General features: G+C 42.7%; 1 protein-coding gene across 1 annotated transcript; it reads left to right on the top strand.

Moving 5' to 3' along the window:
- Positions 1-24,536: 24,536 nt before the first annotated feature.
- Positions 24,537-25,034, top strand: LOC310853642 (large ribosomal subunit protein uL11-like; the record flags this gene model as incomplete). The annotated part of the gene is made up of 1 exon (XM_083758034.1): positions 24,537-25,034. One exon carries the CDS (start codon positions 24,537-24,539, stop codon positions 25,032-25,034), a length of 498 nt encoding a protein of 165 aa, XP_083614160.1.
- Between the last annotated feature and the right edge of the window lie 2,744 nt (positions 25,035-27,778).

Raw genomic sequence — 27,778 nt, forward strand, 5'->3', positions numbered from 1 at the left:
TAATTGGGTCCATTGAATCCTATAGTGAAGAATCAAGCCGAAAACTACCGCCATGTTTGGGGAAGAAAGGGGAGAAAAAGAACAACAAACGCTGAGTCATGGTCCAATGATTAGTAGATCTTTCCACCTCGCTGTATTATTTTTAATCAGTGGACTCTCAAGGGTTGTTTTGGCCCCCAAAATCTCTCTGTGTATCCTACACTACTAAACACGGCGAAGCAATATGTAGCTGTCGGAAACAAATGTTATTTCGTGTTATGTTTCATTTCATAAACATCTCCACTAGACCCACTGTGCTTCAAAATTAACTTCAATCACTCAAATAACAATCACTTCAATCAGCTCAACACAACCTGCCGGTTCACACCAACAGTGGGACTGTTGCCTGGTTAAATAACAGCTCTGGTCTATTTGAGGCACGTTCCCTCATCATGTCGGGCTCAACTCAACTCCACATTTGTTGCTGATCTTAGTTTGTCAATTAACCCATGAAGACTTGAGGCAAATTCTACAAATGACACCCTGAAAGGACCCACACAATAATAGGTATTTGGCCGTGGACTTTCAAACACAGATTTTTCAAAAAAAAATCTATTTTGCTATTTTTGAGAACTACTGTTCTAAACTAATCTAAACTAACTTCTAAATCCTAAAAACCTATCTTGCTACAGTATAGGCCTATACAGTACATTATAGCTGAAATCTAAAGCCCAAACCACACCAGTTGCAACTCCTTTTCGTCTCTCATGTCCTAGATTATCAAATATTTTGAATCAATAATGTTTTTATATACTGCAATCATATACTGTGATGAAATGGTTAATTTGGACATTTTATTTTGAAGTTTCAGCCTCAAACGGCATAATCTTAGTTTCTGAACCAAACAGAGCGTCGCATCCCTCCAGGCTATGGGACTGAAGTCCGTTTCATGCATGACCACATGCAGTGTCGTTTGTAAACAAATTAAGTGACAGAGAGACAGCAGCAAAGCCGTGATGCGTGATGATTAAGTTTAAAACGAGTAATACACTGTCTGGATGTGATCTTGAATGAGATTAAAAACGGAGTAGTTGTAAACAAAAGCACCTGTGTTTGGAGGACACAAAACGGGTGAGCTTCATTTTTATTGGCTTTTATTGATGCTCTACATGTCATCACGCAGTACGTTTTCCCATTTTTTTGCATCCATTGTTAGGTATGCCCATATGATGAACACGGATATGGTCTAAAAGTGTGAAAAACATATTTTTTATTTCACTACACCTTTAAGGGTTGAAAGATTGATTGACACACTGAATGAGTGAAGTTTCACCATCCTCAAAATGGAAACAAATATCAGTATTAAAAGAAGAATGCACATTTGGGATTGATTTTAACCAATTGACTGCCACAGGGTGGCGCTAGAGGCCAGTTAGCTGTGCCATGCAGAATAGGGCAGATTACCATGTTTTCATCTGGGTTACTCACTAGCAGATCTCCTTTGTAAGAAGAAGCGGCTTGTGTTTAGCAGTAGCATATGATGTTTATATTTTACAAGAAACGGTAATGTCAGGAGCGATGCGATAAAGAAAATCTGTACTGTACTGTACTGTACTGTACTGTACTGTACTGTACTGTACTGTACTGTACTGTACTGTACTGTACTGTACTGTACTGTACTGTACTGTACTGTACTAGCCCTCCTCCCTGGCCTGTGTGTGTCTGTGTGTTAGGCTGTGCAACAGTGACACTTCTATAACGCTATTTTCGTGCTCAGACAGACAGACCCAGGGACAGACCCAGGGACACACATAGCTGTCTATAGGAGTGGTTGCACCACTCACAAATCACATCCGAACCTCGGATGGATGACGATAACCAGGAACAGCGCTCGTAGTTTCAGAGATAATAGCTGGTCATCATAGCGATGAGGCATGTAACTGCTGTGACATCAGCGATTTTGCGAGTTGCCCTGTGGTCAACAAGCAGCTGTTGTTCAGAGCAAATATGTTGAGGATCACAAAGTGATAAGAATTTATAAGCCCTTTATAAGCACTTGTACTTGTACTTGTAAGCAATGTCCTACATTTAGAAGCCAGCAACTCAGGTCGCTGCTGGCCTAGCAGCTAAAGGGACATTTCACCACTGGAAGAAACCACAGTCACTAGTATTTGTAGTAGATAACAGTAACAGTGGTTGTGGTGCCTAAACAGAGAATACACCGTGGCAGAATACCTGAGCACCGTAACCGACCCAAAACAAAGAAACATCTTAACTAGGTACAGACTGAGTGAGCACAGGCTTGCGATCGAGAAAGGCCGGTGTCATAGGCAGACCTGTATCACGAGAGAAGACAGACTATATGCACCGAAAATTAAGTGGAAACCGAGCTAGACTTCCTAACCATCTGTCCACTGTACCAAGACATCAGAGACACATACTACCCACAGATTACAATCACCCATGGAGATTTTGAAAACAAACTAATGACAAAGAACTCCCATATCTGCTGGGCGAAGTACAAAAATGTGCAAACACAGCAGCAAGTTTTTTTTAGCTGCTGTGATAGGAGGATATCGAATGAAACACAACGACCCTAAAGACTAATCATTGTGTGTATCCCTGCATCGAGTGATCTTGGTACATAGAAATTGATTTATTGAAGACCCTGACTTTCAAAGGCACGTATACATTTTGTTTTGATTGTATTGCTGTATATTGTTGTATTGTGGCTTTTGCTTTGGCAAGTGAAGTGGCCCTTTAAGGCTCGTACCATATAGGCTCTAATGCAGCCTTACAGTGAGTCGCAGGTTCCAGTATCTCTCCTCGTTTCCTGTCAATTTCCGTACTATCTATAAAAAGGCACAACAACAAAAGAAGAAGCCAGCAACTGGCGACAAGTGTTAAAAACTTTGCAGACACTATACGTGCACTGAAAATCGATCATGTGTCACCCTCATTTCTATTTCATCTTTTTCAGAGAAGTGCTTGTTTTGCTGCCAGGACAGTTTGTCATTGAATTTAGGCAATTTCCCCTGCTTCCTTGATTGTCACACCCTGCCGCCATGATTGTTTTGGACGGCGAAACAAAACAGATTACTGCTCCGAAATGCACTGCCGGTAAGTTGGTAGCTGGAAGACCGTGAGCAACTTTAAGAAGTGACTCATACACATTGGCTTACATCTTATTCCCTACAGTCACGTCCTAGTGACTGACAGGTGTTCGAGATAGATAGATAGATAGATAGATAGATAGATAGATAGATAGATAGATAGATAGATAGATAGATAGATAGATAGATAGATAGATAGATAGATAGATAGATAGATAGATAGATAGATAGATAGATAGGCTATTTTCAAATCAGAATCAGGGAAATGGGGAGTATGCACTGGGTGAGCAACTTCATTGAAACAAATGGGCAGGGCATTTCACTTCAATGACTTATATGACTTACTGTATATGACTCTTGGCGGCCCGGCTCCATCCAGCCGAGTCGCCGACGCGTAAAGCATGCATGTCTGATATGGCCTTCACTTTCACCAACCGCCAACCAGGAAAACACAAGCTACACAGCAGAGATCACTGGAGCGGAACTGATAACAATCCACTGATAACAATCCACTGTAGACATGACAAGTTATACGTTATATGTACTGGCTGCCCTGAAGGAGGGCCCTGATACAAAGCCCCAGAGAGCCTGAGATAGACAGGGTGTGGGGTGGGGGTGGGGTGTCGAGATGGAGAAGAAACAGCGAGAGAGGGAGTAGAGAGGATTCAAGACATGATGAGAGAAAGAAGGGAATGGCCATGATGGGGGGGGAAATTACAGGAAAGAGAGAGAGAGAGAGAGAGCTCCGCTTATTGGCGTCTTAATTGTGACACAAGAAGAAGAAGAATAAATTCACAACAACAACAAAAACAAAGATACAGTTTGACTATCGATTTATACCTAAACCTAAACTTAACCCTAACCTCAGTAAAGCTATGTTAAACCTAACAGAAGAAGAAAAAAAATACAAATATATAGGCCCTTTGTGCTTAATGAAGAAAAACAAGAACACAGGCTGGAGAGACAGAGGGAGAGAGAGGGGAACAAAAATATTACTATTAGCTCATACAGGAGAAAATCACAGTCAGTGGGAACAAGTGAAATGGAAAACAAGAGAATATGTGAGCGGTCGAGTGACTGGGGAGTGGGGGTCATAACAGTCCCAGGAGTCTCGCTTTCTCTCTCTGTCAGTCACTCTCTCTCTCTCACCAGTGCTATATTCTGTCTCTCCACGCAGGCCTGCCTCTCTGCAGTCAATCCACTGAGTCCTGCTGTGAGCGCTAAAGTGTCAGACTGGAGAGAATGCATCCCAGGGAATGTGTTCCGCACTGTGTGGCATTTCAGTACATCTCTGGAGTCAAAATACAGTATGCCGCACAGTAAAAAATGAGGAAAGACGTGTGATTATTATATGTCATCGTGTCGGGTGGAAGGATGTCCAAAATTGTTACTACCGGGGAAATGGACACAAAAAGAACACATTATGATGGTGTAGATGTGCAATTTTGACTACTTTTGCTTGACACGTCATATGAGTACATCATATATTTTTTTGCATCGTGCATGAGTGCGTGAAGGAGAGAGAGAGCGAGAGTGTACTGGAAACTATTAGAATAGCATACAGTATATGTATCCTGAATTTCAGCCATCCCTTTTATGGTCCCTCTTGCTGTCAATTTATAATTTAGGAATTTAGCAGACGGCCAGACGCTCCTATCCATAGCAACTTACAATTGCTAGATCAGAGTAAAGGTCCTCTTAACATTCATTCATTCTTCTTTCCCTCTCTCTCTGCACAGTGCGACGTGGTAAAATGAATGACTGCCGGTTGGCTAAACATCCCGGCGGACCCTGGCATGTCAGCCGGGTATAGAAGCCAAGATGGAGGAACACTTTGTTCTTCACAAAGACCTGCACTTCATCAAGTGCCCATGAGAGCTTCCAAAAGGGTCCCCCCAGGACGGAACACACATGGCATAACAAAGGCCTGGGAAAACAAACTGGAGGACTAGACTGCGCTGCGCTCACCTGGAATAAACACAAGCACATCAGAGAGGAGGAATTTGTAGGACTGTAGTTTTATGGGGTCACGAGAAATGAAAAACACATGTCAAAAGAATTTCATACATGAATGAAAAAACTGCTACATGGGCCATGGAGCAGAGCTGCTCTGTGAAACCCATGGACTCACATTGAAAATGAATTGCGAGCTGCTCTGCCCCCCCTCTCCCCCCGGAACAGAGAGAGAGATTTCGTTTTAATAGTGTTTACGGGGCCTAAGAAGTAGGCCTACAGAAAATAGCAGATCTGCAAGGTCATGACGAGTTGCATCGTTGTGAGCTAGTTCTAAGTTAGCCTATATCCACTTCCTGTAAATAGAAGTGTTGACTAATCATCTTTGTTGGATCTTTTTTTCCAAAATTACACCAGTAACTACTTAGCGTTGTGCTCCGAACTGTAGCAACTTTACTACACAGCCTGCATGCTGATGGATTAGAGTAAAATAAGCAGCCTGCGATTCTCTGAATAGATCAATTGCTTTTAAATGATCAAACGTATTCATATGGCTCTGTTGTAGCCTGCATGGTTTCCAGCATGATTCGTTGCGTTCCGTGAACTAGTTTTGTCACTTCACTATACTCAGTCTGAAAAGTTGAGACAAAAACACCAGTTTGGCTTAATTAATGCACATTCACTAAACTCACCCCACACAGCTACTACTGTTGCGCTGCAACGTCCCCTTAACTCACCCCACACAGCTACTGCTGTTGCGCTGCAACGTCCCCTTATCATTCACTAAACTCACCCCACACAGCTACTGCTGTTGTCCTGCGACGTCCCCTTATCATTGACTAAACTCACCCCACACAGCTACTGCTGTTGCTCTGCAACGTCCCCTTATCATTCACTAACTCACCCCACACAGCTACTGCTGTTGCGCTGCTACGTCCCCTTATCATTCACGAAACTCACCCCACACAGCTACTGCTGTTGTACTGCAACGTCCCCTTATCATTCACTAAACTCACCCCACACAGCTACTGCTATTGTACTGCAACGTCCCCTTATCATTCACTAAACTCACCCCACACAGCTACTGTTGCGCTGCAACGTCCCCTTATCATTCACGAAACTCACCCCACACAGCTACTGCTGTTGTACTGCAACGTCCCCTTATCATTCACTAAACTCACCCCACACTGCTACTGCTGTTGTCCTGCAACGTCCCCTTATCATTCACGAAACTCACCCCACACAGCTACTGCTGTTGTACTGCAACGTCCCCTTATCATTCACTAAACTCACCCCACACAGCTACTACTGCTGTTGTCCTGCAACGTCCCCTTATCATTCACTAAACTCACCCCACACAACTACTGCTGTTGTCGTGCAATGTCCCCTTATCATTCAATAAACTCACCCCACACAGCCGGCAGTATTGTTGTACTGATGAATAGTGGACTACAGAATCAAACTAGTGTACTTTTTACCATACCATCTTGAGACTTTTGTCGCGTTCCTTTGATGACCGAATCTCCATGAATTCAAGGCTTCATGGTGTGTGTAATTGAAGTTTTGGGTGAAGTATTCCTTTGACTACTGTAGGCTATGTTACGTGCTCTAAATCAGAACGGAAACTCTTGCAACTGTAGCCTTCTATTTTTGTCATAAAGACGCCTTTATGTACAGTATAAAATTAATTGTCAAATTATTTGCAATATTACGAGGCAATCGAGAAGCTCACAACACGTTGAAACACAAAAGGATGGGCACAAGTATAGACCTTTGGGGGTCACCGGTATGGGTTTAACTGGTTAAGGCCACGGTTGGTGTGGGATTAATTTACATCTAAAAAACATGAACCAATAAAAAAGAAAAAAAATATTAAAAGTGTCCAACTTCTCTATAGGGAGCCTGTATGGAGAGGTACAGTATATAAGAAGATTTTCACCTATAATGATATTCCCAAAATAAGGATGCCAGTTGCCAGGGTTCAGGTGGTTAAACCTTTAACCAAATAAACTAATGCATAATGCAGTGGTTCTCAACCTTTTTAGAGAGTGTCAAGGAATTTTGGGTGTTTAAGTGTTTAAACCTAAAACACCTCAGGCCAGCTATTTATAACTCAGCTGTTGCTGTCCGCCTGAAGGCTATAGCTCTACTCTGTTTATAACTCAGCTGTTGTTTATAATTATAGAAGTTTATTGCTTTATTGTCTTAGACCTGCGTTGGACTTCTCCACCTGTTAGATCAGTGTTTTTCCAAAGACGGTTGGGTAGGGGAGGGTGGAGACTAATGCAGTATATCTAGGCTTCCTGTGCTAATGCAGGCTGTGACACACGGCTGGTTTTTCCATACATGTCATCCTGTACTACTGGTATACATTGACTGTAAGTGTGTGTTTCCTTGCGGTACCTCAATTATATCACTCAAGCTTTGAAACGTTCTCTGCCTCAATTGATTTGTCTCTTCTCTTTGCTGAATTGAGTTCCCAATACAGATTTGCATGGACAAGAGAGAAAGCAAAGAGAGAGCAAACCAAAGGTAATCTTTTCTGTAATCGTCTCTTTCATGCATGTTATCAGATGTTTCCGTGTAAACACTAGCCTTTCATAAACCCATATATAATGCCAGACCCACTAAGGACAATTACTAGCCCAAAGTGACAGATTAAACTCTTATTAAATGTCTGTGTTGATGACATTCAGGATAATTAATAATAATACCCAACAAATATTAAACCCACAACTTTTAAGAGGTCTTCATTAATGGTACTCTCCGTAATATAAATTGGCAGAGTAATGGTCGACAGAATCTCCAATTATCCGCCATCGTTACTTGTGTAAACAGCATTTTTCATGGGTAATATACAACATCAACAGTATTGTCTGCGATCACCGTTGTTATGTAATAGTCTGAGCTATTGTTCCTGACATGAAAGCCTGACAGCTCAATACATCCACAGACCTGTTGTTCACTGTGCAGACAGCCTGATTAGCTTGATTAATTAGGCTCCTTTCACTTTTATGAGGTGAAACCATAATTCAATTTGTGAGGCCGGTAGCACCAGCAGTTCAAATACACGCCCTTTTCCACCGGTTGGTTTCTAATGGGAACCGGTTCAGTTCTTTTTGGTTCTTAGTCCATGAGCCAGATCGAGCTCCAAAATGGGAACTTTAATTATGAATTGAGTGTGCAAAACAATACCTATATCAAATTGTTATCACATGAAACTTCCCCAGTTTATTATGTACACGAAGACAATGATTTATTGTATTACAAATAAAAAACAAAATATGCAAATGAGGCCCACTCAATTCATATTAACGTTCCAATTGTGGAGCTCTGACTCATGGACTAAGAACCAAAAAGAACAGAACCGGTTCCCATTGAGAACCAACGGGTGGAAAAGAGGTCAGAGTGACTTGGTTCCAATAACAGGGTGTTGCCAGGACCTCTTGGGCCAATGGATTGTTTTTGTTCACAGTTGCATGTGCAAAACGTACATACAGTATTATTGCTGTCAGGCACTGGCAGCAACCTCATATTTCCCCTTTTTGTTTTGATTTTGTAAATCAATGCCCTAATTTGTCAAACTACAGTGCCACACAAAAGTATAAAAAAAACACTGATCTACATGATCACAACTTCATTGATTGTGAGCTTGTAGATTGGATAGTTTTGCTTTTTGAAGTGAAAGTAGTTGAGGGTTTTATTAATATTGAATCAATGCAACTATAGGCCTATAGCAGGGGTATGCAACATTTATTATCAGAAGAGCCATTTTTGGCCCATATTACAATTCTATCTGGAGCTGCAAAATATGTTTGCTTTAATAAAGCAAACTTTAAGAATTTGGTACAGTATATCAAGTATACTGTACCAGTAAGCCAGCAGCATTGGTGGTGAAAACAAACAAAGATGTCTTATCATGAATACATTCTTCTATTCTTCTATTTTCCTTCATTAAATTTGATTCTTATTTTTATCTGGTGTATAGGCAACATTGTTTTGCAATATCAAAATTAAAGAATAACTTTATGCCTACTACAAATTCAATAATAAACTAGAACTGCACTCTGTTGAGTGCATACTTGCTTGTTGCACACTAGTAGGCCATGGCCTACTAGTGCACAAGCAGAGCGCGCAAGTACTTTCGACCGCTACAAACTGTCAAATCTCAGTTTCACTGTGAAGGAACGTTTGAAATGTTGAATTATTAGGTTTAACTATTTGGTACCTACCTACTTTATGCACGTAAAAAATGACTTTGTGCCACTTTTCATGCATATGCACCGTCCCAGCATTATTCGATGCGTATGCACCGTCCCAGCAAATCACGTAATGACTACTTGTGCCTGATACGGCAGTGGTGCCAGATTACTAGATGTATACATAGGAGCATTACCTTTAAACATATCGTCATTACGTCACCATCGAAAACCAATTACACTCCGTCATTGGGTCCTTTAATCCACATCTTTATTACGTCATCATTGAGAGCTAGTTATACCAGCTAGTTATACCAGTGCCGGGTGGATTAAAGGAACTGCCTCTATGTATATGTTATGTATATGTAATTTGTAAGTTGATTAGCGGTATACTGTGGTTACTTTGCGCCGTATGCACCGTCCCAGCATTTTCGATGTGTATGCAGTATGCACTGTCCCAGCATTTTCGATGCGTATGCACCGTCCCAGCAAATGACGTAATGACTAGTTGTGCCTGATAAAACGAATGGTTTTTGATGGTGGTGACGTAATGACGATATGTTTTAGTGTCGGAAGGATTAAAGGTAATGCTCCTATGTATACATGTATGTAATCTGGCACCACTGCCGTATCAGGCACAGGTAGTCATTACCTCATTTGCTGGGACGGTGCATACGCATCAAAAGTGCTGGGACGGTGCATACGGGCCCTGGGCGAAACTAGTACTTGCGCGCTCTGCTTGCGCAAGTAATTATGATTAAATGTAAAACAATAAAATAAAATAAAAAGAAAACCCCTTACCGGTATTCCTTTACATACTTCTTTGCCGTAGCAACTGGGAGCCATGGAAGATGGCCTATAAGAGCCACATGTGGCTCTAGAGCCGCAGGTTGACTACTCCTAGCCTATAGGATGTAAGTGTATCTACATTATACTATATGTGTATATCGTACTGCATATTCTATCAATTTAATTCATTCATTAATTCCAGACACTGTCATCTACAGTATCTCTCTGCCTACTCGATGAGAAAGATAAGTTTGACTGGTATCTGCTGGACTTTGGTTGAACGTGAAAAGGTCCTCTACTAGCGCATTCAGAGGACACAGAAATGAACGAATGAAAGTGGAGGAGGAGAGTTCTCCTTCCTCCTTTCCTTCCGTCCCTCCTACAACTGCATGTTCCCTCAGGCCAGGGGTTATAGCTGTAAATAATAGTTCTTACCTAAATAATATATCCCTATATGAATAACGTGTCCTCAGAAGAGGATTGAAGAGGGTATTTGTTTTCTTTCTGAAAAACATAAAATCAATATGGTGTAAGATTTGTTTTTGCTGCGGTAGTCAATATATAAATTATCAGCACGGCATTCATCATTGAGTGAGCGTATCCAACCCGACAGATGTTGGCCGAACATGAACAGTCAAAGAACACTGCTTTCTGCTCGGTTTCACTTTCTTTGTTCCTGCGATGAACTCCAATGCCTCCTCTGCAATGACTTCTGCAAACTATGCAAAAGCAACCGTGCTCGGTCTTGCTGGCCTTCTGCAGAGGTACCACCAAGAGCATAGAGAATAATGAATTGCATTTTTATAGCGCTTTTCCAAGTGCTCAAAGCGCTTTACAATGGTTCATTCATTCATACATTGCGAGGTGAAGCGGCGAACAGTCGACGCCAGCGTCTTCACTTCCCACATTCACACACCAATGGTGGCGAGCTCACACCGACCGACTTAGTAATGTAGGGAGAAGGGGTGTAAAGTAACTAAGTACTGTACATGTCTTATGGGTTAACACATGTGGAATGTACACAGGGGAAATCTAGCCCCTCATCTGGTCTCTTTTTTAAATTCTATGTAAAGAAAAAGTGCACATCTGGTGGAGCAAACAGGACAGGTGGGGTTCTAATGAAGATGGTTGTGTGCTTGGGGACACGGTGGGGCAGTTGGTCACCTCACAGCTAGAAGGTTCCAGCTGAGGATGCTGTGGGTGCTGGGGGCGTACCTGTTCTCTCCTCAGTGCCAACTGCCCATAGGTGGGGTTTGCATGTTCTCCCCGTGTCCCCTAGGTTAGGTACCCTCACAAAAGACATGCAGTAATACTGGTCTCTAAACCTCCCCCTGGCTAGCCGGGGCGCCTGATGGATCTTTGACGTTGAGAGTGACTGAACATTGAATAGAGGCTGAATGCTCTGGAAGAAGCTACACAACTCTGTTCTGTCACTCTCAACTACAAATGGCAGGCTTACAACACACACACTGATTTGTCCCACTTCAGTATTTGAAAAAACACACCCAAAACATAGTGTTCTTGGGGAGGAATAAACACAGAAAGGGGAGGAGCAAAAACGAGTTTATGTTTCTACACAACAAATGGGTTCCCAAATTGCCTTTTCAGAGCACAGCATTTAGTCAATTTTTTATTTAAAAATTTCCCCAAAATGGCGATGGAAAAAGGCCAGTTGGAACAAATAGTTCCCTCGTGATATATATACGAGCTGTCAGTTCTGTTCAGTCTCATCTCCTTCCTCTATTTCCAATCAATTATAGTGGTCATGAAACGTGTTATAGCTGAAGCAGGTTGGTTTCGAACACCTGGATGATTAATTAGAGTGGTTAACTGATGCCCGTTTGATGTTCTGATTCAATTAAACCATATTAGCTCTTGGCTGGCCACAGTTTTAGACTGTCTGGCAGGGGTGCAAGGGCTAGTCGCTGTGATGGAGTCCAAACTGCGCCTGCCATGTGTCAGCTAGATTAAAACGTGCGCGCACGTGTATATGTGAGAATCCACACCGATGCTTGGCGCTCCTCCTGCAACTCAGGTGTCTCCCGCTTGGAGGAGAAGACATCCCTGAGACGCGCAGAGAAGCGCAGGCAGCGGCATGAGCGCGCTGCAGGGACTATCCACCCAGGCTCAACACACCCCTGCCCCACGTGTGGAAAAGTGTGCGGATCAGCTATTGGTCTTAACCGCCACATGTGGGCGCATGAGCGCACCAGGCGCTGAAAACCCCCCCTTACCCCCGGGAGATATGAAGTCATCATCGACTACGATGGACTGCCATAAGCTAAGTAAGTGTGTGTGTGTGTGTGTGTGTGTGTGTGTGTGTGTGTGTGTGTGTGTGTGTGTGTGTGTGTGTGTGTGTGTGTGTGCCTGCATACGTGTGCGTGTGTAGGCTATATTTCTTCAATGTGAGCGCAGTTAAGGGTTCCCATTAGGGGTGTAATGACACATTTTAACAGCGATACGATATGTATCACGATATATTGACGATACAATACGATATTTGTTCATTATGGCGATCCGATTCAATGATCTGAAATCAATACAATAACTATTTAAAATACATTGACATTATTTTAAACTAAGTAATTAAACCCCTCTTTTTATTTTTTCTTCTAAAATCACACCCCTATGGAACCGAGTGGTGCAACTCCGTGTGGGGGTCCCCGGAACACACCCAGGGGAATTAGCATTCAGCAGACTTTCTCTCTTTGATTGTATCAAATACTGAGTGCGTGCGTGCATGCGTGTGTACGTGGCGTAGAGTGTTTGTGTGTGCAGGGGTATGTGCATGTGCATATCAGGGAAATGTACTGTACGAGAGCTCGTACACACGTGTATTGCGTGTGTGCATACCGGTTGTTAATGACTGGAGCCAGTGAGGGTTGTTCTCTGTGTGAGGAGAAGACAACTAGATGCAGTTTAGCAGGGCGTAGTGGAATCTGCAGCCACCTAATGATGCAACACTTTCAGCCTCCAGCATGCATTCCTCATGACACTCAGCACCACTTCCATGTCGGCTTAACACGCTTATGGGAAGCACTAGACGCATTATAATGTGCACCATTTTCATTTCATACGAGCTCGTTTTCAAGCTGTTGCCACATTCAAAGATGTTCTGCACTGAAAAGGAAAACTGCATGGCGCTGCCTGTTATTCATCACTAGACCGGAGACCCCTATAGTCAAATTTATAGCCCGTACAATCTTATCTCACCTGGGATTGACCCGGAACTGCACAAAATCAAATCTGACTGGGAATCAGAACTGGGAATCACCCTCTCAGACTTTTGGGCAAAGGCACTCAAAGCCATCAACTCCTCATGTTCTTGTGGTAGACTCTCCTTAATCCAGTTCAAAGTACTACACCGAGGCCCACTACAACGAACCTAGGTTCGCCAGAATGTTCCCAGAATGAACGGACTCGTGTGACAAGTGCCATCAGTCACCAGGGACACTGTCCAATATGTTTTGGAAATCTAGTTACCTTTCACTTTCGCAGTTGAGAATCCCCGTCTAGAGACTGCTATAGTGTCAAGTGTTGTCATGCATGGGTCGCAGTGCTCCATCCTAACAGTTACAGCTGTACCAGGTGTTCCAATTACAACTAAGTGTTCAGGGAGGTCCACTGCTGCACACAACGGCCACCTGGGTGGAAGCAGTAGTTTGGCAGCGGCAAGGAACCAATGGGATTTGGGGGAAACGGGTGCACTGAGGCGGAGCGGTGTTGCAGTGGCCCGATTAGACTGAATACATTGTCAGTGTTGCACCTGGATTCAATCATGATCAATCTAAATATTAAAGCATCTGTGTCATTTTATTTATATATATATATATATATATATATATATATATATATATATATATAATATATATATATATATAAATGTGTGAGTGTGTGTGTGTGTGTGTGTGTGTGTGTGTGTGTGTGTGCGCACGCGCGCACGCGCGTGTGTGTGTGTGAGAGAGAGAGAGAGACACACACACACACACACACAAGCGAACATTATTAACTCAAATATTTGCTTCTGGGTGTCCCTTATTTTGAGATGGGGGTCCACAGCAAAAATACAATTTGGGGGTCCTTGACATGAAAAAGAGTTTTGAGCACCACTGATATAGCAATATACGTTAGAAGGCATTTGTAGAATGGGGTCCTCAGGTCTTAAAGGGTTGAGAGCAGTGTGCACTGTGCAGCACAACGGTGTGTTGTAATCTCCACAGTGTCATGGTGGTGCTGTAGTGTAGAAGAGCCTTCAGGGATCCGTAACAGCTCCCAAGAGCAAACTGATGTCCTTGCAGAAGGTGCACATTCATCAATGACAAATCAACTCCACCTCAAGCAGAACACCAATGGCAGATGCTGGGAAATTATCTCGGGAAATGTGGTTAATACGCCTTATGCTGGTCTTATGAGAAGAGTTTTAAGAAATGCCAAAAATCTAACTTCTCACCAAGAGCATACTTGTTATGATTTATTATATTAAATCCCAGTTTATGCCAGAAATCTACCGCCTGCCCACCCGCCTTCTAATGAGAGCGCAAAATCTGTCTTGGAAGAGCCACCCATCGACTAATCTAATATACGGCAACCTTCCCCGTGTTTCCTCACTAGTCCGATCCAGAAGAACACAGTTTGCCGGCCACTGCTACAGAGCTGTTAATGAGGTTATATATCTTCTCTTCTTCTCTCCTGCCTCAAAGCAGACCAGAGGTAGAAAACTGTCATTCCCTGATGTCGTCACTAGGGACACAGGCATCAGTAAGCAGGAACTGGGGATGGCAATGAAGGACCGGGAAGTCTGGCGTGATATTGTGAAATCCGCGATCTCGGAAAATGATGATGACTGTTAATAAGCATGTTAATGAAGTTTAGAGTTAAATTAACATTGACCACTACAGACTTGACAAAATGATCAAATATGCTGGCTGCCAAGGAGGCCGTCCTCCCTCTCACATAATAGTCTTAAAGCCAGGAGAATGTATTTTTATCGAGGAAAAGGAGTGCTTTATGCACTTTGGATAAAGGCATTAGAAATGCACCATTTACAGTATGTAATACAGCAGTCATGATGCGAGGTCAATGACTCATTCACTTCTAAGAGCTCTTCTGAATCATGAATCTGATGACCAGGGGAAGGGACTCCCAGAAGAAGTAGCAATGAACGCAGAGGACGGCAGCAAATCGACCGGAAACGTCCTTGGGGGAGCCATAGCAGTCTGAAATGTCTTTATTAGGAGTAACCCTGTAAGAGCCATTTGAGCCTCCTAATTGTATCCAATGATGTCCACTGAGGGGCGTGGTCAATGTCTAGGTTGGCAGGGTATTTAATCAGGTCTCAATCAACCAGCAGGTGTTGCTGAAAAGGCAACAGTTTTCAGACTGTTTTAAACAGTTTTCAGACTGTGTTTTAGGAGGCTGTTCTGTATCATTTACGTGTATTGCATTTATTTAGATGTATGCTGTAGTGACTAGGCCTGCAGAGACAGATAATACATCTTCATTATACCAACTCTACGCACGTTTGGACATCGCTTTCTGGAGCACACGTCTTAACTACAACCCGACTGTCGGCAACCAGTGGTGCCACAAATATAGGATTTGGGCGCTACATTAGTTTCATACACTTCATACATACAAATACAAACACAATAGTTTTACAGACAATGCAAACAACATCAACAATAATGAGCAGTATGTACACATGCAACAGTAATGAGCAGTAATGCTCAGTCCTTCCTCCGGTAAAGGCCATGCCATTTGTCTGACCATTGTCGGATGGCATGCAATACATTCAAAACGCAAGAGGAATAATAATAAAAAGTGAGAACCAAAATAGGTTCTTGTCTTGGCTTATCAATTAGCAGTAGTCTCAAAAATGCTAAATATAGCTAAATGTGCAAGTAATATACTAAGTAATATATATGTGCATATACAGTACACATCTAAACAATAGCAGTGTCACAAACAAATGCACAAAGGAGTCGAGCATAATACCGTATAAACATCATTTTGATAGTGTATACCTGTGATCACTACACTGTCTCTTTATGCATAAATGAGATGCTCTTAACCAGAGCGACATACTGTAGGCCTTCATCAAATTGTAAATTGTAATGAGAGTCCTTGTCAGTACTTGTCACTTATTATTTATTTTTATTTTTAAATATTTTTGCTCCTCATATAGTGCTCTGACAGCCTAACCTCACACAAACCTAAGATTTTCCGGAGGTTGGAGAAATGGGCAGAAGGACTAATGGGCAGCACCCTGCCTACGGCTATCAGCAAATGGAATAAACGTGTTTGAAGCATCTACCTGTGTCCCTGAGTTGTCAGAGGAAGGGCAGCTAACTGAGGGCGAGGACTTGCTAGTTGCAACACATACTCATGATGAGTGAGAATTATTTACACCTCACGGGAACACATTCAGAGAAACACACAACTGAAATCTCAGTTAATGTTGCATAGACACTGATCTGAAAAATAAATGTGGTCGGGGGTGGGGCGTAAGGATCGCATCACGATGCGTTGTGAGATTGTCGATTGGCTATTTCTGCAATTTGGCGCACAAAGAAAGTATTCCGAGCTTAAGGCAATGGAACCCTGCACCAACACATGCGTAATTGGGCTAATAATGGGTTGAGGGGAGAAGAGTGCAGCTTCGCTGAGCTCCGTGCTGCTTGGCTCACACACCATCAGCCCAGAGAGACAACAGCTTAGCTCACAACACTGCATTGACCTGCAGCCCCACGGCAACACTGACAATCAAACACTGATTTTCCAATTAGACCGTCTGGCAAAACCTATTATGAACTACGCAGAAATAAAAATGCTTCTGAAAGAGTTCTGCAGCAACATTGTTCCGCTCTTATTGATTTACAGCCTCGCAATTTTCTCAAAATGCTGAATTCCTAATGGCAGAAAACACTATGGAAATGTATCTAGAAGTCTTTTTATTTGACACAAATCTAATACTTTCTTTTTTTCCCAATCTAAACTGCTCCTTTGAATTGTAATGTTACAACATAGGGATTTGGCAGACGGTGCTATTCAGAGCACCTTAGGCTATTTGAGACCGCTGCGTTTTTTGTCTGTAACATCGTAAAGACTTAGTTTATGTCATTGGTTTCTCCAGGAATGACATTTTAGGGTTTCACTGTAATCTTTCCTCGTGACATAGAGCACCGAAGTCCTGACGTAACTCGCTCATCCCTTCGATTCCCCTGGTTTGCGGAAGTAATTTCTCTATGGAGAATAACATGGGGTGATCTTAATATCGTCTACTATAAGCGTTGTGGTCCAAAAATAAACAAGCTGTCTCTGCGTTATTGTCAGGGAGGTGTCTCTGTATCGTTTGCAACAGTCAGTCACTCATATATGATACAGTCTGCTTCTAGCGAAAATGAAAATAATTCAGTAGCAGTAACATTAGCGTTTTCTCTCAGTCAGTTGATTATTATTATTTTTTTTTAAGATATTTTTTTGCGGCTTACGCCTTTTATTGATTTTTGAAGGGACAGACAGTAGGCTGACAGGAAACGGGAGAGAGATGGGGGGATGACATGCAGTAAAGGCCGTGTCGGGTCCGGGAGTCGAACCCGCGGCACACTGCGACTGGATTACCAGTCCGGTGCCCCGACCGTTACGCTACGGCCTGGGCCAGTCAGTTGATTCTTCATATCCATATGAGTGAAGCGGCCGGGATGACATGTTTATTTTTCAAACACAGTTCTTATATGAAGCAATCTAAAAATCCTCCTATGGCGATTTCAATGCAACTAAAAAAAATACATGAACCTGGGGACTGACGCCCTCTACTGAAAGCGACGTCAGACTTCGGTGCTCTATTACGCCTCCATTATATGGTCACGCCTCGTGACACGTCACACGACCATAATATGACCATCTCCATATATGATGATCACGACACTGACCTCATCTCTAACCCTGGATAACCATACATGAAGACTGGATCATCACCTAGATCATTCTGCATATATGGAGCCGGTGGATCTGACCTGTTCTGACATTCCATAATTATGTTGATCCTCCCAGCCCGTCCTTCCTGTGGTTGGTTACCCCCTTCGGTATCGAAGTATTGGACAGTAATATATTAAGATGTTGATATTAATTTTGTATTCATCTTTAGGGACCCAAATCACACCTTAGAAAGCATGAGTGTCTATTTCAAACGTAAAGTGTTTTTTACTGGGGAGTCATTATATTGACAGCAACAACTGCCTGTTATATTTTCACCCGATCCCTATCTAATTATTCACCTTCATTTATCCCGTAACCCCGGAGGGTCTTTGGGGCACCACATCTGTTGACCAGCTCTCTCCATCTCCATTTTGACGGCAGTAAGCCCTATATCTAATTATTGGACAGTATAAATACCATATGTTGATATTCATTTTGTATTCATCTTTAGGGCCCCCAATCCTACCCTAGAAAGCACTAGTGTCTATTTCAAACATTGTGTTTTTTACCTGGGAGTCATATTTTGATGGCAGTAAGCCCTATCTAATTATTGGACAGTATTAATACCATATGTTGATATTCATTTTGTATTCATCTTTAGGGCCCCCAATCCTACCCTAGAAAGCACTAGTGTCTATTTCAAACGTTGTGTTTTTTACCTGGGAGTCATATTTTTAACGGCAGTAAGCCCTATCTAAGTATTGGACAGTATTAGGATGTTGATAATAATTTTGTATTCATCTGATAGGGCCCCAAATCACACGATTTAAAGCACGAGTGTCTATTTCAAACGACGATGTGAACACAGTAAATCATTATCAGACTTTTGTCTGATAATGATCCTCCCCCCCTCGCCAAATTATTTAGGGTTTTTAATGGGGTTCCCCAGCAGAAACACTGAGAAGTGAGAACCCCTGCCCTAGAAAGCACTAGTCAGTAAATGCAAGAAAAGTCAAGCCTTGTCTCTTTATTGGAGGATCTCAGAACTGTTCTAGCTGTCTAGCTGCACATATAGGCACGTGTTGCAAGGTTGGTATTTGCCGGTATATTTGCCCCAAACTTATAAACACCCTGTTGTGTCCTGTTCTTGTTTTGGTCATCTGTGATTTTCACAGATGACCAAAACAAATAAATAAATAAACAGTAAATAACAGCAAGCAGAGGAACATGAGAGAGAAACGGGTTTCAAAGAGGAACAGAGCCCCGGGGGATACCACTGAGAGCGTGACAGAACAATAAAAAATACCTCATAATACTGCACACAGCCACGGCAGCTATTAAGTATGGGGTGATTTAAGGAAATTCTGTCGTTAAGACTTGTTTCAGGGTGATTTAAGGAAATCCTGTCCTTAAATGACAAACAGCTACAGCGTCATGCATCAAGGCATGCTTTCTTGAATAGACAGAGAAGCACTCCAATATCATAACAGGGCTGAGGAAAAGCTAAAACAATTTTTGGGGTTTCTAGTTTCTACCCACTAACCTGATAAACCTTATTTTTTTGTATTATTATCATCAAGCCTATTTATCACTGGTGTCACTTCTCACATGACTCTGTGGTTGTTGTACCATGTTTATTTTTCTTGTATTGTAATGTATTGTATTGCATTGTATTGAATTGTACTGTATGGATACTTTTATCATATTTTTTTAAGAGCCTGCTCAGGGACTACAGATGGAAATTAGCTTATGGCTAACTCTGGCCCATTTACATGAATGTGAAAACGTGTTGATTAATGAGCATTGTCCCTGTCAAATAAATAAATAAAAACAACAGTAACATACTGTGTATTATATCATTAAAGAGAAGATTTGTCGAGATTAATTGTCAACTTTTTTATGATGTATTTTCTCTATTATTAAAGGACCACTTCACCACTTTTCAACCTATCTTCATATAATTGCTCCTCACTAATGTTCATGATAAAATAGCACAATTTATTTCTACTTGGTCTGTGTCTCATAGGAGGGCTGTGGGCAGTTAAGAAACTCGACCACCAGTGACTTCATTGTTAGGCAGATTTTTTTTAAACAAGATTTAAAAACATGTCCATATATAATATATATATTTAGTTTTGTATTATCGTGAGAATGATGGCTTCCATTTTCGCATTGCAAAGCCTGCAGTTTCTATTAGCTTGGATTTTGCATTGATGTCGTCACTGGTGGACGTGTTTCTGAACTGCCCACACAGCCCTCCTACTGTATATGAGACACAGACAGTATAGGAAGAAAATTGCTATTTTCTCATGATCATTAGTGAGGACCAATTATATGAAGTGGTCCTTGTAGCCGTCAATTTGTATTAGGGGGGAATGGGGCGGGGGCATAGACTGTAAAAAATATGGACAAAGCGTTCCCCGGGTCTAACATGGACGTAAAATGAAGCCTGTAATTCTATGGTAATTCCTGATCGCCATATTTCTAGATCCGTTTTGGCCCAGCTGGCCATTGGCTGGCTCCGTTTTGGCCCAGCTGGCCATTGGCTGGCCCAGACACGAGGCGGGACTTCCCCCCTTCTTCTCCGTTGGTTTTTATTTTGACTCGAGTGGGAGGGGAATCCCGATCATAGACTGTAACGGTAGCCACGCCCCTCAGAACATACGCGACTTTATGGTCATTTTTTTAATTAATGGGACCATAATTTTCCAAAAAGAATATTATGACATTAGAAATGAGACTTTAAACTAGTGACTGGAAGCATAAAGTATTCATGACCATGTTTGTTAAGGTAATACAGTCTAGGTGAAGTTGGGCCCAAATACATGGACTTCTATGGGGCTATGAGTTTTTCTGGGTCCAATGACAGCGCCACAACAGGCCATTATATGAATCGCGATTTCCTTATAGGCTTCACAAAATATCTGTCTGACTGCCCCCCTGGGCGGGGGTCGCGAGACATGGGGGTCCCCAGCCAAAAAGGTTGAGAACCCCTGATCGATAAGCAGTCTTCCATGTTATAAAGTATTATATAGTATAGACACAAAAATTATAATAAGTATAGTATGTTATATAATATGATATAGTAGATTGACTGTGCATAATCTATCCTCATTCCCACTAGTCTGTGACACCGACCGCACCGTCTGTCCTTTTACGGTATAATCCATTCATGACGCATGGTCATTGGCCGGTCCAGGCGCTACACCTGGACACAATCCACTGATTGATAATTCAAAGACATGCTCTGACAATGAATGCCCCATCTGTTAAGTGCTCAGTTGGGTGGACCACTGTAATAGATGACATAATAAGCATGTAACCATGGATAAATTGAATTTAACTGGTCCCATGCTTATTATTTTATTAAATTCACAAGCATTTATACAGCTGAGAGCAAGTCGTCCACCTCTAGTTTTGACCCTGCAGGCCATTTTGTTAAGTCAGTTTCTGCTTTTAAAACTGCTGTTTTAAAATCATCGCTACTATTGCTCAATAAACTAAATTTAGTGTGAGTGATTAAAGTGTGATTTATAGTGATTATCGTAGACAAATATCCAATCTCCTTTTTATTATCAAGTGAACTCCTTCCCGAGTTAAAACCATTCTGGGAAATGTTCAGTCAGGTGTCAGTGGGATGCTGAAAAACAAATGCATACTTTTATTTCTAGTGATGCACCGTTTACAAGCCTCCCCGAAAGGCCGAAATGTCTATAGAGATGCCAACTCATTAAAAATTCTGCTGCAAGTCTACTGATAAAATACTAAGATGTGTCATTTAAACTTGACTTCAAAGTCCTACTCGTGTTCAAAGCACTACACGGGCTGAGCCCACGCAGACTACCGACTCCCTGACAATCCATGCACCCTCAAGCCCTAGGACCCCATGTCCTCTACTCCTGGGTTATTGGAGGTTAGAATCAAAACCCCAAAGAAAGTTGATGATGATGCATTTATTTATTTTGCTCCTAAACAGTGCGGTGAAGTATTACCTCAAGAAACCGAAGAAACAAGCTCACACTCAGTAAAAATCTTTAAGTGCCCGTTAAAAACAATCTCCTCAATTTAACTTTTAATTAGCAATAGCATTGAGACAAATGAATTGCTTTTAATTAGCACATTTTTATTATCCATGCTGCTATCTCTGTCGATGTTTATTGTATTGAACAATTATCTTTTAGTTTAGGTCCTTTTTCATACTTTTGTATAGGCTGCAACACTTTTCTAATGATCATTTTGCTTTTAAGCTTTTGTTTTAATCTGATGTTTTTGATCTGGGATTGCCTTTACTGCTGCTTCATCCAACAGATGGCTGCTCGGACGAGTGAGAGTATGTTTTGAATAACTTTAGTTTTCTCTTATAACTGGATTGATGATCAATCTTGAAATGCCCCTAGTGAAATACATCATGTATCACTCCAGGATTAGACATTGGAATGTGAAATCAAAAGCGTAGAATTGAATGGGGGAAAGCTTCAGAAACTGTTGTCAAGTCAGCAAGGTGTTCAACTATATCACCAGCCAGTCAGCCAGCCAGCCAGCCAGGTAGCCTGCGAAACAGTCAGTCATTAGTCAAAGACACAAAACCAATACAAAGGCTACACAGTCGGTCAGCCAGGCATCTAATGTCTGACTGACTGGGAAGGCCAGTCATGTAGTCAGCTGGACATTTTCTTTGAAAATAGCCGATCTACAAGCTCACAACACGTCATATCTTTTTCCGTGAGCTTGTAGATAGACTGTCTAATTTCAAATAGCCATATAAATTCCTATTTGATCTTTAAATCCCACAATTCTTGTTACCAACTCTAGTTGGGTGGCTCTCCTATCAGAGCAGCCTGCAAGACAGCCCAAGGACCCTGGTGATTTCCAAAGAAAGAACAAGTGACAGAGAGACAAAGAGAGAGCGAGCAGAGACAGACAGAGGCATGGAGATAACGAGTGAGAGTGACATTACAGAGAGAGGGAACAACGAGAAACGGCTGAGGAGGCATACAGTATATCCACTGTATCGATTCACTGGATAGTGTAGAAGGCTGTGTGTGTGTGTGCGTGTGCCTGTGTGTTCGTGTGTGTTTCCAGGAAAGGGTTCTTGTGCCCACTATTCCATTATCACACATTTAGTATCATCGCCGGTGTCATTTTTCACTTCACTTTGCAGTTGTTCGGTCCCCTGTACCATGTTGATCTGTTCCTGTATTGTACTGTATTGTATTGTGTTTTTGTATGGATATAGTGTTGGGTGCTTGCACATTATGCACACATGGCATCAACACATGGTGTTGTGTGCTGGGCGCTGGCACACTATACACTCTGTCTTTCTTTTATCTCTATTGTATTGCATTGTTTTGTACTGTATGTGTCATTGTATGTTTAGTTTTACTACCATTTTAAGAGCCTGCTCAGTGACTACAGATGTAAATTAGCTTATGGCTAACTCTGGCACATTTACATGCAGGAAGTGAAAACTGAAATGTTGATTAATGAGCATCGTCCCTGTCAAAAAAACAAAATAAAAAGATTGCTCATCGCAGTCTGCATGTCTGTGTACATGGCTTTGCCCAAGCCCCCAGAACCGAGAGAGAGAACAGAAGCGCAATGGACATGCTACACTGAAGCGTATCACGGCTGGGGCCAGGGACATGAACGAATGAAATTGGTTCGTCCAATCGGCTCGACTCACAAGCTTGCACACGGGGTTGTGCACGGAGGGTACACTACTGTCATGATCATGTGAGTCTGACGATGCATATAAAGGCCCCAAATACTGTAGGCTCCGCACGTTATACTTTTCCAAAGTGGAAGAAGGGGTGAAAAGGGCTGGGTGAGCAACGCTATACAAGTGAATGGGAGGGATTTCCGGATTCCTCTCGATTATTTACACACACACACACGCACATGCACACGCGCACACACACACACACACACACACACACACACACACACACACACACACACACACACACACACACACACACACACACACACACACACACACACACACACACACACACACACACACACACACACACACACACACACACACACACACTTAATTGCCTTTGCGATTAGCTTATTAAATAAGAGTGGATGAAGCAATAATGGAGAGAGTAATACTTTGCAGAGACAGAGACAGGTACACTAGTGCAATAAACACAGAGCTAATCATTCATTTATCAGAGCAGAGAGGCTCTAATAGAGTATGAATAATAGAAGACCATTCACTGCCAGCTTCTTATCAACTGCTAAGAACTGGAGTGTTCATTTCACTTTGAAAGTGTAAGAAAATACCCTGTGTGGAATGCCAATATTACTTTGCAAATGGACTGCATTCATATAGTGCTTTTATCCAAAGCGCTTTACATCTATTCTACGTAATGACATCACTCAATGACATCACAGCGTCGTCATCATCATCTCACTCAGGTCCTTTAAAAGGAAGGTCAACTAAACGTAACAACATTGAACATTGTGACGGTGCAACAGTTAATCGGTCGTTCTGAATCTTGGTTCATCCGACACCCTCACCAAAACTAAACCAAACCAAACTAAACCAAACCAAGTTGAACAGAGGAGCTGAACCATCATGCCCCCCAAATCGGACCCCAGCGAGGTCAAGATCGTGACCCTGAGGTGCACGGGAGGAGAGGTCGGGGCCACGTCGGCCCTGGCCCCCAAGATTGGACCCCTGGGCCTGTCCCCCAAGAAGGTGGGCGACGACATCGCCAAGGCCACGCACGACTGGAAGGGCCTGCGGGTCACGGTGAGGCTCACCGTGCAGAACCGGCAGGCGGCCATCGAGGTGGTCCCGTCTGCCTCTGCGCTTATCATCAGGGCCCTGAAGGAGCCCCACAGGGACAGGAAGAAGGTGAAGAACATCCAGCACAGCGGCAGCGTGGCGTTCGATGACATCGTGGACATTGCCCGCGTCATGAGGCCCCGCTCCAGCGCCCGCCGTCTCTCCGGCACCGTTAAGGAAATGCTCGGCACAGCCCAGTCGGTGGGCTGCAGCGTCGATGGGCGCCCTCCCCATGACGTCATCGATGACATCAGGAGTGGCAGTATCCAGTGCCCCGAGGTCTGAAGTCAAAGCCATTCCTTGCCGCCGTTGCGCTCTTTCAAATGATCCTCCCTGCCGAGGATTTCAGCCGGAAGTTAAACCTTGAACTTTCACCGTGTTGAACCGGAAGTCGATATCGGTGATTACGGATCTGCCGCTAGATACTTTCACTTTCATCAGAAGTATTAAGATGGAGTTTACAAAGAAGGGAAATGCAAGCAAAGAAAATCCAAGAAAGACGAATGGAAGCAATGTTGTTTCAGTGAATCTCATGATGACCTCATGATGACCCCCCTGTGATACCAGGCGATGATCAGCAGACATCATCATGATACGATACGACTAACTCCACACTCCCCCCCCCCCCCCCCCCCCCTAGGTCTACACCCAATCTCAGTGAGCTACACTTTTTGGCAAATGTTGTGCCCAGAATATGAATTCTCGGTTTTAAGTGGTTAATATAATACACAAACACTGTACAAAAACTCATGTGAAGTGAGGGGCGCTCTTATCATCATAATACTCTGTGCTCAGCCAATCAAATCATCACAAATGTAATTCCGCAGTGGCGTGCACATATATTTAGAGGGGCAGGTGCTCAAGTGAAAAAAGGGCATCGTGTGCAGCGCGTGGTACTGGCCGCCCCAACAGGTGGACCCCACCTGGTGGACAGTTTTGGCCCTTGTTGCCACCGAAGCCCATTATAAATAAAATAAATAAAAGGGGCAAGGGGGGCTTTAGCCCCCTCTGGTGGAGGCTTACCCCCCCTCAAAACAAGCCCAATTGACTGCCTTCTATGTAAACCAAGATTCATTAGCTCCCCCTCTAAATAGCACCCCCAGTCACAATTCAGTCTGGAGCCACACAGACAAAGCTGGGCCTAGGCGCCCCTCAAATTAAAAAGGTCAAATGACTTCAGTCCATTATTGGTGGGTCGTTGGCTGTGGATAGAGAGAGATTGTATCTTCTTACATTCGTCACTTATTTTTCTTGGAAATAAGGGACGCTTTCCCAGGTGTCCCTTTTTGAGGGGCGCTAGCCATATGTGGACGATTACAAGAGGGCCCCTCACATCACACGGGTGGGATTTTTTTTCAAATTGCAACACACCATGTAGTCATGCATAAATGCATCTCTTTCTGTCACGCATGCATGTATGCACGCACACACACACACAAACACACAGTGCGTATAGAAAATTAATTAGTGGTAGGCTACAAAGCTTCTGCTATATAATTAGAAATACAAAGCCTCTGCAATAATGAGCTGTTTTGTGATTAGAGATTAAGTGTGTGTGTGTGTGTGTGTGTGTGTGTGTGTGTGTGTGTGTGTGTGTGTGTGTGTGTGTGTGTGTGTGTGTGTGTGTGTGTGTGTGCGTGTGTGCGTGTGCGTGTTGCTTCAGCTGAATACATCATTACAGATGCTCACCAGAGATGGAGCATTTCTTCTCTCTCTCACATACACACACACGCTCAGTGTATAAGGTGTGCACGCACACAGTTTTGTGTTGTCCCACAGAGACAGATGGTGGGCGGTCATTAGCATATACTAAATACCACCATTAAGCCTATAAATTAGAATCTTTGTTATTGACCACAGGAATAACACATTGAAAACTGAATTGACAGGTTCAGTTTGCAAGTGCTGCCAAGTCAGACGTGTTACCCCCAACACTGAACGAGACTCCGAAAACAAAAAAGTGGTACAGAATACAGGCTTGCACGGCCTGGGGCTAGAGAGCTAATACAGGGAACATGCAGTGGTGCAACCACTCCTACAACCAGCAATGTCTGTGTACACCTATGTGTTCACCTATGTATGTGTTCACCTACAGTATGTATGTGTTCACCTACAGTATGTATGTGTTCACCTATGTATGAGCACCAGTATGAGTACCAGTAGGGGTCAGGGCTCGAAATTTACTTTTTTACTTGGTAGCGCTTGTGCTACCAATTTCAAAATGAAGGAGCACCAGAAAAAAATTAGGAGCACCCACCAAAATCTAAGGAGCACCAATATGTAATTGATTTTTTACATTCATAAAAACAATAATATAACGTGTGGTTTACAAATAACATGAAATGACCAAAGTATAAAAATGCATGCCAGAATTTAAAATGTAGTGTCTGTCCCTCATCCATCCATCTCTTCAAACATCTCCAGACGAGGACCCTCTAGTCTACACTGATTCCGGCCAGTCACATCACCTGTTTTCTAATTCTTTGTTTTGTGTTTTTCACCTTCATAGCCTATTTAGATCATATATTAGAATTTCTAATATAAACTAATTTCGATGTAAAACATTATATTTATAGCTATGCCTACTCACTTCTAATCAGTGGTGGATAAATTACTCTAATGTTTTACTTAAGTAAAAGTATCAATACTCTGCTGCTATGTAGAAACACTTACAAGTCTGCTATTCTCTCTCCCTTCCTCTCATTCCCTCTCTCTCTTGCATGCGTGTGCGGCTGTGCGCGCACGCATGCATGCACACACACACACAGCTGAGCCGGTCCACCTCCGGAGCTAGAGGCTCCGGTCTTTTCTGAATCTGAACGCTTGAAATAATGTACTTTCTGACACATGGTGAAGTTGCGAGCCGAGGCGCTCTGGAATGTGAGCGATGCAGCGCTCAACGTTGTCCCGTACCGTTGTGTCAAAGAGTAGTTAACTACACACTCCACACGTTGGTTTGTTAGCATCAAGTGCTAGTGCAGCTAGCAGACAGAGGCAGTGCAGTGGATGTCAGAGAGCGGCTCAGAGCG

Source organism: Protomyctophum parallelum (assembly GCF_964188405.1).
Source record: "Protomyctophum parallelum genome assembly, chromosome: 22".
Taxonomy (NCBI): domain Eukaryota; kingdom Metazoa; phylum Chordata; class Actinopteri; order Myctophiformes; family Myctophidae; genus Protomyctophum; species Protomyctophum parallelum.